Source organism: Nicotiana tabacum, chromosome 21 (genome assembly GCF_000715075.1).
Source record: "Nicotiana tabacum cultivar K326 chromosome 21, ASM71507v2, whole genome shotgun sequence".
Classification (NCBI taxonomy): Eukaryota; Viridiplantae; Streptophyta; class Magnoliopsida; order Solanales; family Solanaceae; genus Nicotiana; species Nicotiana tabacum.
The window spans coordinates 2,144,904-2,157,036 of record NC_134100.1 but is presented as its reverse complement, the minus strand read 5'-3'; the positions used below and the strand labels follow the sequence as shown (position 1 = coordinate 2,157,036).

Sequence of the window (12,133 nt, the reverse complement as noted above, 5' to 3'; positions counted from 1 at the left end):
GCCGAAGCTCTAATAACGGTCAAAGTATAGTATCGGGGCCACCCCAATCTCGCTGGAACATAACTCACTTGAAGCGATACTATTGCTAAGGTACGACCCCATTCATTTCCTTTTTACTTATTTTTGAACTAACATTTGCAGGTAACCAACAAGGGGCGATACAAATTTATAGGTCTGAAAGCATGCGTTGCACTATTTTTCCCTTGAACCATTTTTGTCCCAAATAGATTTTCCGGCAAGGTTTTTAACGAAGCAACAGTGGATCGTGCTAACTTAGAATAAAAGGCCTGTAATGAATCAATGTTAAGGATCGCGTCAATAGTATCCGAGGCTTCTCTCTATGATAATCCTCGAATACTGAGGGGTATTACCCTCGGATATCAACTATAGCAAGGAAAGAAACTTTGTGAAGGAAGCGTCTCTATAGGTAAAATTTATTGTAAGGGCCAAAAGGTCAAACGAACCCATGTAGATTTTTTGAGCCCTATCACAAAGCATGTAAGCATGTACAACTATTTTACACAAGAATAAAAAGAATTCTTTCCCTTGCAGATAAATATTTTGTCCTTTTAAAGATTTTCTTGCATTTCTCAAGGAAATTCCTACACCATATCCCCTAAAGGTATCAAGCCCAAGGGCCACCTTAATCCGAGTTCGAACAACCACTCCTACTCGGGGACTACCGTCCAAAAACAAACTCGGATTGTCCAAGCTATCGGAGCTCGATGGCAAAAGACCTATCAAGCAATACCCGAATCTTAAAGGCCTGGCCATCCCCACTCAGGGATTGTTATCCTAGGCATGCCCGGATAATTCGGGTTGACACTCGAACTAATAGGGCCACGGCCAAATTAAAATGGCTCGGAGACATTCGAGGAACCATAAAGACAACAAGGCCTTTAAATTTTTAAATCGGTTCTAAAGGCTACCCTCGGCAAACTATGACTTAAAAAAGTCTAAGTACTTTGGGGAAAAACTATTGGTAACGCCGAACCCCCACAATGCCTCAAAACAAAACAAAGTTGAAGGAAAGTTTCTTCGAGTCCCTGAACAAACCCCATCTATTTCATGCTAATGCATTTAGATCTTTGAAAATAAAAGGAAATAGGGCAAATCGAAAATTCGAAAGCTGTTGAAGGGAAAAGCCTTATATTCATAATCAAAAATTTCTTTTTACAAGGGCCAAATAGCTCAAAAACCTTTTTTTACAAAGGCCAGACGGCCTCAACAAAATTACATAAAACGAAAACACTTAAAGACCTAAGTGGCCCAGTCTTCATTGGGAGAAACATCATCACCTTCGAGATCTTCGCCGCCCTTGGACTCGCCCAAATCTTTGGACTCCTCGTCGTCTTCCGGATAGGCTAGTTTTTGGCCTCAACTTTGAGCTCTTTGGCGCTCTCGATATCAGTTGACAAGTTGAATCCCCGAGCGTGAATTTCCTCGAGGGAACCTATTCGAGACTACCACTTAGCGTGCTCAATGATGTCCTTTGCCCGGACCCGAGCTGCCTCGACATCGGCCTTATAAACAACCACCATTTCCTCGGCATCAGCTTAAATAACTTTGGCCTCTAACTAGACCGTTTCGAGATCCTTGGATAGATTTTCCTGATCAGAGGTGGTGGAGTTCAGCTGGGACTGGAGCTCCCCGACTGTGCCAAGGACTTCTCCTTTAAACCTCGAAGCTGAACCTCAACGAAGCCAGTTGTGCTCGGGTAGTCTTTTTTTCTGAGGCCAGGTGGTCCATGTTCTTTTTCCGTTCTTCTGCCTCAGCTTTAACCACGTCTACCTCTGCTTGAAATTGTCCGATCTGGTCAAGCTTCTATTGGACCTGCGTATTTGGGCAATTAGCCATCGTATCAGACTCATCGTCACTATCCTCAAAGACTATTCTTAACTATACGACCAGGTCAGCAGGCACCTTCCGAGCCACTTCCAACTTAGCTTGGAGTTTCTTGACCTCCCCCTCATATTGTTCACTGAGAAGATTGTATGTATCCCTCTTCTCGATGAGCTCCCGGGTCTCGGTCTCGTGGTGTTTTAATTCCTCGTAGAGTCTATACCATCAAAAAAATTGTGAAATGGGTCTGCCACCCCATGGGGCCCCTCGCTAGGGAGAGGTTTCGCTGCTTGAGCCTCGTTGATAATTGACTCAGTGAATAAAGGTGACTCGGTGATGTCTATCACACCGAGTACATCCTTCGAGGCTCCACCCTCATCACGAGAGGCCCCAACCCTGGCCTCCGTATTATCTCGGCTACGATCTGCTCGTTGACCTCCCTGGCTCGAGGCAGATCGACCCCACCTCTCTCTAACTCGGAGGTCCCTCGTACCTCGAACCCTGACCTCACACAGGCTACTAGTTTGGAGGTTATTATTCTTCTTCTGACTCATCCCTCAGCGAAAGGAGTGAGTCCGAAGAGGGTGCCCGAGCACCGGTACTACCCTTAGATTTTCGCAGCAGGCTTCTTTTTGTTCTCTTCTTTTTCGAACTTGAGAAACTCGGGGCCCTCCTCCTTTTCTTCTCATAACCCTTCCTCGGAGCTGGGGACTCGGCGGGTATGTCCTCATCACCGGATGGAGGCTCATAGCAACACCTTGGAAAGACTGCAAGGAAAAAAAGTAAGAACTTAACAGCATAAAGGGGACCCAAGTGTTGCTCACTCAAGAAAGTAATCTCACCGTGAGAACGGGCCTCTCACCAGCCCTTCGAAAGTTTGCGCCAAACGGGCCTGGAATATGTTTCTGTGAAACAATGTCCTTAACTCATTCCATGAGTCGAAGAATTGCATCTGGAACCTGAGCAACAACTACATTGACACTGAGCATCGATTAGAAAGGTGAAAAGAGAGTAGAAATAAAATTCTTGGAAAAATGAAACTTTACTTACGTTTTGTGTTGCACTCCTCGGGGAACAACATGTCCTTAGCTGGGATCAGCTCCGAGTTCCTCACGCGAACAAATCGGTCTAGACAACCTTGGTCTCGATCTTCATCGATGCTCGAGAACGGGGCTTTAGAAACCCAGCACGCAAGCTTAATCAGTCCCTCCCCTTCCCCGGAAGAATCAGGGACTGTACAGGCATATCAAATGGTCAACAACATCCGTCAATCTTGCTCACGAAGAATAGGAGGAGAATGACTATCCTCCAGAATGAGGGGTGGATCTAACCAAGGCACACCTCGTACCTTTTGCAGAATTGGATGGTCACCGGGTCCAACGGACCCAACGTAAAGGGATAAGTGCAAACACTTAAGTATCCCTTAACGTGGGTAGTGATATCTTCTTCGGGGCCAGGCACCACCACTTAAGAAAGCTTTTTTTCTTGAATAATATTTGTTTGAAGAGTCAATTTGCATAAATGGACATCAAACAAATAACAAAACTTTGGCTATACAATTGCTATCATTAATTTCGATTTAGCACATTCAAGGAATTGAAGGGTACAAGCTGAAACCCCTTCATTTAGCTATAGTCAAGCCAATATTGCAAGGGTATAATATTTTTTTCATTGAAGAATATTAGTTTTGAATCAATAGATTATGTGAAAGGTTTTTCTTTTCAAACTTAACAAGAGATAAATTGGTTTTTAATTGATAATTTCTATAGCGATTTTTAAGTAACAAAGAGTATATATAAAGAAAAAATTGGTATGACGTGAAATATTTTTTTTTAAAATGTAAACAAATTATTTCGAAAAATCTCTTTACTTTCTTTAATTCAAAGATAATAACAAGATAAAATATTTTTGAACATTAGTAGAGAGTTTTAAAATTATTATAATAGAAGTTATATTATGGACAAACTCAAAAAATCAAAATCTTATGGAATATTTACATAATATCCGACCATATTTATTGTTCACTTTTTATAACTAATATAGATAGATGATATACCGACAACACGCAATTATACACATATTAGATATGGTTATATATAAACTACACATCATTCAATTTTTTAATTTAAATGGTCTAGTGAGTACATATTCAGGCTGATTAGATAAAGCCAAAAGGAAAATATGAAATAATTTCAACCAAGGACTAAATATATAATTAAATTTCATATGTAGATAATTTTTATTAAAACTCATCCTTTTATAGTGAAATAAATTATTTTTTTGTAAAAACAGAAATAATGAGATAAAAAATAAGATAAAAGAAAATAAATATTGAAAACAATGTTAGAAAGATCTAAAAACGTGAAATAAAAGATGACAACAAATTTATTCTTATGTTTCATCTTTGTCGAATATAAAAAATTGAAAGTTAATCTCATCGATTTCAATTTTTTTTTTCAACTCAAATACATAGATTATAAGATAAGGATATCTTCAAATATTTTTTTAAATTTACATTATGTGGCGTTTTAAAAAAATCACTATTACTAACAAACTGGTATGATATTCGAATTTGAATTGGAATGCAATTTGAGTAGTTTGCATTGAAGTTAAGCCAAGTATGGTGTCGAAAAATGAACTACTTGAAAATTTTAAGACAATATATGCAATATTTTATAATAATAATCAACTAATTTAACATTTAGTGATTCAAAGAACAAATATTTTTGTATATATAGGGTATTAAAAATTCAAATTCTAGGGCTAGAGATATCGATAAACTTAAAGTGAAGTCATACTGAAAAAATTGTCATATGATATAATTTTTTTTCATATGCTCATATTTGAATTTTATTAAATTATTAATTTTTAATGTTTCTTTAGGTTTATTGTAACTATTAAGTCATTAAAATTGTATTGGATCAACATGAATAGCTTTTTATGATTATTTATATTGAATATAATTAATTATCAATATAATTACATACATGAACATATTTGTTTAAATGTGAGATAATCAAACATTTAAATTTAATTAAGTAGATCACATAGTTAGTTAAATCATGTTAAAACTTACAAGTAATAATTTATTTAATATACAATTATAATATTTTAGTTAGTTGAATCGTATACTTTTAATATCAAACATATTAAATTCTTATTTTTTGAAATAAAATTTTATAGCCACAAAAGAGGTGAAACCTAATCTAGTATGCAAACCATGCTAAATTCTCAATTGTTTTGATAGATAATGAGTTTTCTGATAATTAATAAATTATTAGATAATTAAAGGACCAAATTTATATGACTTTTGTTTTTTATCATCTTGATCATATATACAATGTAATGGATACAAGCTTATAGTTGTATAAATTCTATATAATTAGTTATTCATACATTAATTAGATATATTCAATTGTTCTTTATAAATATAATTCAAACCTAAAAGCAATACTTATTTTGTAAGAATTGCAATATTGTTATTTTGTTATGGACTTAAATATTAACCATGTTATAATCTTAAGTTTATATTATTAGAAAAACTTAGTTTTTGAAAGACTAATATGAACATTAGTACTTATTTCAAAAATAAGCGCTTAGATATATGAAATTACTTTAAGTACTTATTTAAAATAATTAAGTACCACACATACATACATATCTCTACAAACTGTTAAAGTTTTCTATATGAGTACTTATTTTAAAATAAGAGCATAAATATAATAAATTATGTTAAATTCTTATTTAAAATAATAAAGGACCAAACATGCATAAAATAAAGTATGAGCTTAATAAGTCAAGAAGCTAATTGATAAGCATTGATGCCAAATGCACTTACTAACTGTTCTATATTGTAGGAAAAATCTAACTTTTATATTAAAAATTTATTTTCATAAAACTTCTCTAATTTTTGAACAAAATCTTATATTGATTTTTTAATCAAAGCCAAAATATTTATTTAACTATGAAAATTTTTTAACAACTAATTTATTATGGTAAATAATATTGATATGGTAACTTCAAGCACATGACAAAAATTATAACTAACTGCAGAAGTTTACTGTCTCTCTGAATCTTGTGGCTATGTCATTCTATCATAACAAATACTTGTAGCTAATACGCCAACGATGTTCTCGATTTCATATAATTTGAATTTTAAAATAGCTTTTAAATTTAATATTTATTTCAAATCATTATTGTGACTAACATGTTATAACCGCAGTAATATTTGGAGATGCAATACTTATATTTAGCTACAAAATTTTATTGTATCATAATAAGTTTGTAGCTATTAAGTTAGTTTTTGCCACAAATTTTTATAATTGAAGCAAAAATACCTATTCAACTACAATATTTTGTATCGAGTAATATTTTGTGACTAGAAGATTAATATTATTACAGTAATTTCTGACGTGTGGCAAAAACTCATAATTATCTACAAAATATTGTCGTAGCAATAATTTTTTATATCTATTAATCCAATTATTGCTACATGCTTTTATAACTTGAGGCAAAAATATCTATTTAGCTATAACATTTTGTTAGAAGTAATTTTTGTGACTATAAAGTTGTTATTGCTACAGTAATTTCAAATGCGTGGCAAAAAAAATACGATTAGCTACGAAATTTTATTGTAGCAATAAATTTGTAGCTATTTGGGTAATATTGCTACGACAGTTAGCAATTATAGCAAAAATGCTAAATCAGCTTTGTCGATTTAATTTTGTAGCTAATTTTTTTATGAATTTGTAAATAGCTATGAAATTTTAATTTTTGTGGCTATTGTTAGGTATTAGCCACATATAGCTAAGAATTTGTAGCTATATATACATAATGTTGTAGTGGCAAATTCTAACATTGTAAGCTTGGCTGCCTTTTTTTTTTTTTTTGGGCTACAAAACTCTAAAGTAAAGGAACTAGAAAACTCGTTTGGCGAGAGAAAGAGAGAGAGATGAGTCAATCAATTTCTCCATTAATCTGTTCTCACTTTGCGAAATTTCAGTCGAATATTTGGAGATGCAATACTTCTCAACTCAGAGTTATACACTCATCATATGCCTCTTTTGGAGGGAGAAGAAAAGAGAGAGTAAGAAGAATGAATCGAGCAATGGATCTTTCTTCAAGCTCTCGTCATTTGGCAGATTTTCCCTCAACAATTTGGGGTGACCATTTTCTCTCCTACAATTCTGAAATAACAGTAAGTCACAATCCCATGCTTATATTCTACCGTCAAACTTCTCTATAACAACTCCATTTGTTGCGATCGTTTTTTATTGTTATAGTGAAGTGTTGTTATAGAGATTATATATTATAATATAACATAGTAATCGGTTCCGAGAAAACTTGATTCTTTAGTGAATGACTGTTATATGGGGATGTTATAGAGAGGTCTGACTGTGTTACCTAAATGAATAATGAAGATGTTATAATTTTATTAGAGATGGATGAAGCATTTAAACATGAAAGATTCAAGCTTTAAGATTGGTCTTTATCGTACTTTTGAAATTATGAGTTTGGAATTTAATACTTCCTCCGTCTCAAAAAAGAATGAATCTTTTACTATATGGGGTCAAATAAGATTTTCTTTGGCCATATTTTTTGCAAATGCATTTCAAATATTTTGAATTTTTAATTGTTGTGACTTACAATACCTTTTATGCAGTTTCTAAATGTGTAAAATATATTTCAAAACATTTAAAGAATATATGTTCATCACATTAAAAAATATTGAACTTGACTCTCATGCTCCGACAAGGTTTAAATAAATTGAAACGAATGGAATATTACTATTTTGTAAAAACTTAGGTAGGTTTTCACTATATATCTAATAATGTATTCAAAACTCATAAATAATGATCAAAAGGAGCCTTGTGACCGGGAGGTCACGGGTTCGAGCCGTGGAAACAACCTCTTGCAAAAATGTAAGGTAAGACTGCATACAATAGACTCTTGTGGTCCGCCCCTTCTCCGGACCCCGCACATAGCGGAAGCTTATTGCACTAGGCTGCCCTTTTTAGTGATTAACATATGTGGATCTAGGATTTAAATTTTTTGGGTTCAACCTTTAAGGATCTGTTACAATTTTAGTAGAATGTTACACATAAATTTGTGCTCCGTGAATGTATTGAGTCAGATGAACCTGGTATTATACATGCGGATACGCTCCTGATGCTCAATTTCTGCCTGCAGGAAATTACTACCCAAGAGAAAAATGAACATGAAATGCTAAAAGAAATAGTTCGGAAAATGTTGGTAGAAACTCCAGATAATAGTACACAAAAACTAGTCTTGATTGACACAATTCAAAGATTGGGATTAGCATATCATTTCAATGATGAGATTGAAAACTCCATTCAAAACATCTTTAATTTGTCTCAAAATAGTGAAGATGACGATGAACACAACCTTTATGTTGCTGCTCTTCGTTTTCGACTTGCGAGGCAACAAGGATATTACATGTCTTCAGGTACCTTACATTTCTGCCCTTTCCCGCACAGCTTCATTTTTTTTCGTTGTTAAAAGACAGTTCGGCGCATAAAATATCTCATGTATACGCAGGGTCAGGACGAACCGCCCCCAAGGGGTGTAAAGTATGCAACTTACCCTAATACTAAATATCTCGTGTATACACAGGGTCAGGACAAGTCGCACCCAAGGGGTGTAATGTAGACAACTTATCCTAATGCTATTAGTAACTGATTTTATGGCTCGAACACATAAATTATAGGTCACACAGTAACAACTTTACCGTTGCTCAAAGACTCGCCTTCCTCTTTTTTTAGTTATCGCACCTTATTTGTGCAGAGAATAGCAAGTTTCGAGATCTGCTTCTATATAGAAGACTTCTGTATTATACTTTTTTATTTTGTCCTTCTGCTTAAAAATAGTAAAAAACTATAGTGTGGAAATTGTAAATTTCTTAACTAGCTGTGAAATCAAATAGTTATTATAGGAATATTATTTAAGACTCCACTTATGGAAAACCACTGGGTTGTTGTTGTTATTGTCAATAATAACTTGGGGTACGATTTACTTCTTTTTCCATGGCTTGTCCACGACTATATTTCTATTAACAATGTTGTGACTATGCTTTCTTTGAGTCGAGGGTCTATTGATAACAGGCTCTCGATCTTTACAAGGTAAAAGTAATGTCTGCGTACACACTCTACTCCGCAGACTCCACTTGTAGGATTTCACTGAATATTTTTTGTTGTTGTTGTTGTTGTAATAACTTAGGGTTTAATTTCTTGATGCTAATGAAATTCATTTCTTTCAAAATATAAACATGGTGTTCAACCAGATGTGTTCAAGCAATTCACTAACCATGACGGAAAATTCAAGGAAAATCATACTAATGATGTTCAAGGATTATTGAGTTTGTATGAAGCAGCACATATGAGAGTGCACGACGAGGAAATTCTAGAAGAAGCTCTTATCTTTACCACGACTCATCTCGAGTCCGTGATCCCGAATTTGAGCAACTCGCTTAAGGTACAAGTTACTGAAGCCTTAAGCCATCCTATTCGCAAAGCTATACCAAGGGTGGGAGCAAGGAAATACATACACATATATGAAAACATTGGAACACATAATGATTTACTTTTGAAATTTGCAAAGTTGGACTTCAACATGTTACAAAAGCTTCATCGAAAAGAGCTTAACGAGCTAACAAGGTACATCTACTATTCTTGTCATCTTCATAATTATGGTACAATCAGACCTCTCTATAAAATACATCCTTTATAACAACAGTTCACTATAACGGTCAAGTTTTCTTTAAAATCAATGTTTTATGTTACCAAATTATTTTGAAAGAAATGTGACTATTATAGAGAGGTTTGACTGTAACTCGCGCTAATTAATAACACCTAAAGTTTAAGTATGTTAATGCTGTTATGATATCTATAGCTGGTGGAAAGATTTGGATCGTGCAAACAAATTTCCATATGCAAAGGACAGATTAGTAGAAGCTTACTTTTGGACGGTGGGAATATATTTTGAACCTCAATATAGTCGTTCAAGAAGTTTGGTAACAAAAGTAGTCAAAATGAACTCCATTATTGATGACACTTATGATGCTTATGCAACTTTTGATGAGCTTGTGCTTTTCACGGATGCGATCCAAAGGTAAAATTATATATAATAAAATCTTTCTATAACAACGTCATTTATTCTGATATTTTTTTAAGATGCTATAGTGAAGTATTGTTATATAGAAATATATTATGACAACTTAGACTTTGCAGATGGGACGAAGGTGCCATGGATTTATTACCGACATATCTGAGACCTATTTATCAAGGCCTTCTCGACGTTTTCAATGAAATGGAAGAAGTATTGGCCAAAGAAGGTAAAGCAGATCACATCTACTATGCGAAAAAAGAGGTAATCCTTGATTAAGTTACATTAATTACTACTTAATAGTTAATTAAGTAAACCAAGTTGTAGGGAAGAATCGCAATTTTGAACTATTAGTACATTTTCTGTTACTTTTTTAGATGAAAAAGGTGGCGGAAGTCTATTTTAAGGAAGCTGAATGGTTGAATGCTAACTACATTCCAAAATGCGAGGAGTATATGAAAAATGGACTTGTAAGCTCTACCGGTCCGATGTATGGAATAATTTCTTTGGTTGTTATGGAGGAAATTATAACAAAAGAGGCTTTTGAATGGTTGACAAATGAACCTTTGATTCTTCGAGCTGCATCAACAATTTGTAGATTAATGGATGATATGGCTGATCATGAAGTAAGTATAACAATATAATTTTCATTTTATATAACAATAGCCATCGTAATTCGCGAATTTTGTCCCTAAATACAATACAAAAACAACTACAATAACAAAAACAACATATCCAATATATTCCTACAGTACGGGTCTAGGAAGAGAGATGTGTACGCAGATCTTACCCTACCTTATAGAGGTAGAAATGTTGTTCCCGATAGACCCTCGACTCAAAAAAAGCATTTCTCAGTCTGATTTCGAGTCTAGGTGGCACTTTTGCATGATAAAATAAATAGACATGCTTGATAAATTACAACTTCAATGATCACATTTACTTAAACTGAATTATGGAACTTTAGAAACGGCTGATTAAAATGGTAAAATATTGTATAATATTAATGAAGAAATTGAAATATATTATGTTGTAGGTTGAACAACAAAGAGGACATGTTGCTTCATTTGTTGAGTGCTACATGAAAGAATATGGAGTTTCAAAGCAAGAAGCATATGTTGAGATGCGGAAAAAAATCACAAATGCGTGGAAAGATATAAATAAGGAACTCTTGCGCCCTACTGCAGTACCAATGTTTATCCTCGAACGATCTTTAAATTTTTCAAGATTGGCCGATACATTTTTGAAAGATGATGATGGATACACAAATCCCAAATCCAAAGTTAAAGACTTGATTGCTTCGTTGTTTGTCGAATCTGTCGACATATGATTATATATAACAATGCAGACACACCTTCAAAGCTGAGTATTTGGAGCAAATATGGAAGCATTTTGTATTGTCCATGTAACCTATAAGTCACGTGTTTGGGCAATGGCAACATTTACTAATATTTGCATTATGGTAGGTTGTTTACATCACACCTATTGGGGGCGACCCTTCCTAAACCTGACATGAATGTGTGATGCTTTGTGCACCTGGCGGCTCATTTTTACTATTTCACTGTTACAACTTATTTGGACGGTTGTTACCTATTGAATCATGTAGTATTGTTACTTAAATACAATGTTTATTTTAATTATTACTTAAATTTTATTCTATCATATCGTTAAATCCATCATTACGTAACAATGAAAAGTGTCACTTTATGGAATGACGGATTTAGTGTGGTGGTGTCATTTCCTTGCATTTTTCTCTCATCTTGACCTTCCTTATTATTAGATAATCATCTTTTATCATTTATCCTACTTTTTATACAATAATTCTACTCCATATCCTATTTTTTCTTAGTAATGTTGCAAGTTTATTCTTCATATTGTTAGTGCGTATTCATATTGTTAGTGCGTGACATCACGAAACGATAACAAACGATACAATATCCAAATGTTGTATTCATCAAACAATACAATATAATACAATACATTATAAAACGACATGCAACAACAATCCAAACAAGCTGTTAGTTATGTTTAGAAGGGACAATAGTTGATGTGATTCAAGAATCTTGTTCCAGTTTTGATCCCTATGTTATTTGACTTGACACATTTGACATTTAATTAGGCCAAAAACGTGGTTTTGAACGTCATTCTGCCTAAAGGGCAAGCGGGATCAAAT

The 12,133-nt window shown here is 33.9% G+C and overlaps 1 protein-coding gene across 2 annotated transcripts; it reads left to right on the top strand.

The window, feature by feature from the left end:
- Window positions 1-6,694: 6,694 nt before the first annotated feature.
- On the top strand, window positions 6,695-11,672 carry LOC107788173 (germacrene C synthase-like). Of its 2 annotated transcripts, NM_001325450.1 has the most exon segments (7): window positions 6,711-7,039; window positions 8,032-8,308; window positions 9,143-9,515; window positions 9,751-9,969; window positions 10,089-10,227; window positions 10,341-10,589; window positions 10,997-11,650. In NM_001325450.1, coding segments are annotated over 7 exon segments (1,797 nt in total). In that variant the 5' UTR covers window positions 6,711-6,793; the 3' UTR covers window positions 11,291-11,650.
- The last annotated feature ends 461 nt before the right edge of the window (window positions 11,673-12,133 follow it).

Excerpts from the sequence above, each read along its gene's own strand:
- LOC107788173 (XM_075241473.1), top strand. The coding sequence starts at position 6,794 with ATGAGTCAATCAATTTCTCCATTAATCTGTTCTCACTTTGCGAAATTT. Across the intron at positions 7,040-8,031 it reads CCTACAATTCTGAAATAACA|GAAATTACTACCCAAGAGAA; the intron begins GTAAGTCACAAT and ends TTCTGCCTGCAG. Across the intron at positions 10,228-10,996 it reads TCTACTATGCGAAAAAAGAG|GTTGAACAACAAAGAGGACA; the intron begins GTAATCCTTGAT and ends ATTATGTTGTAG.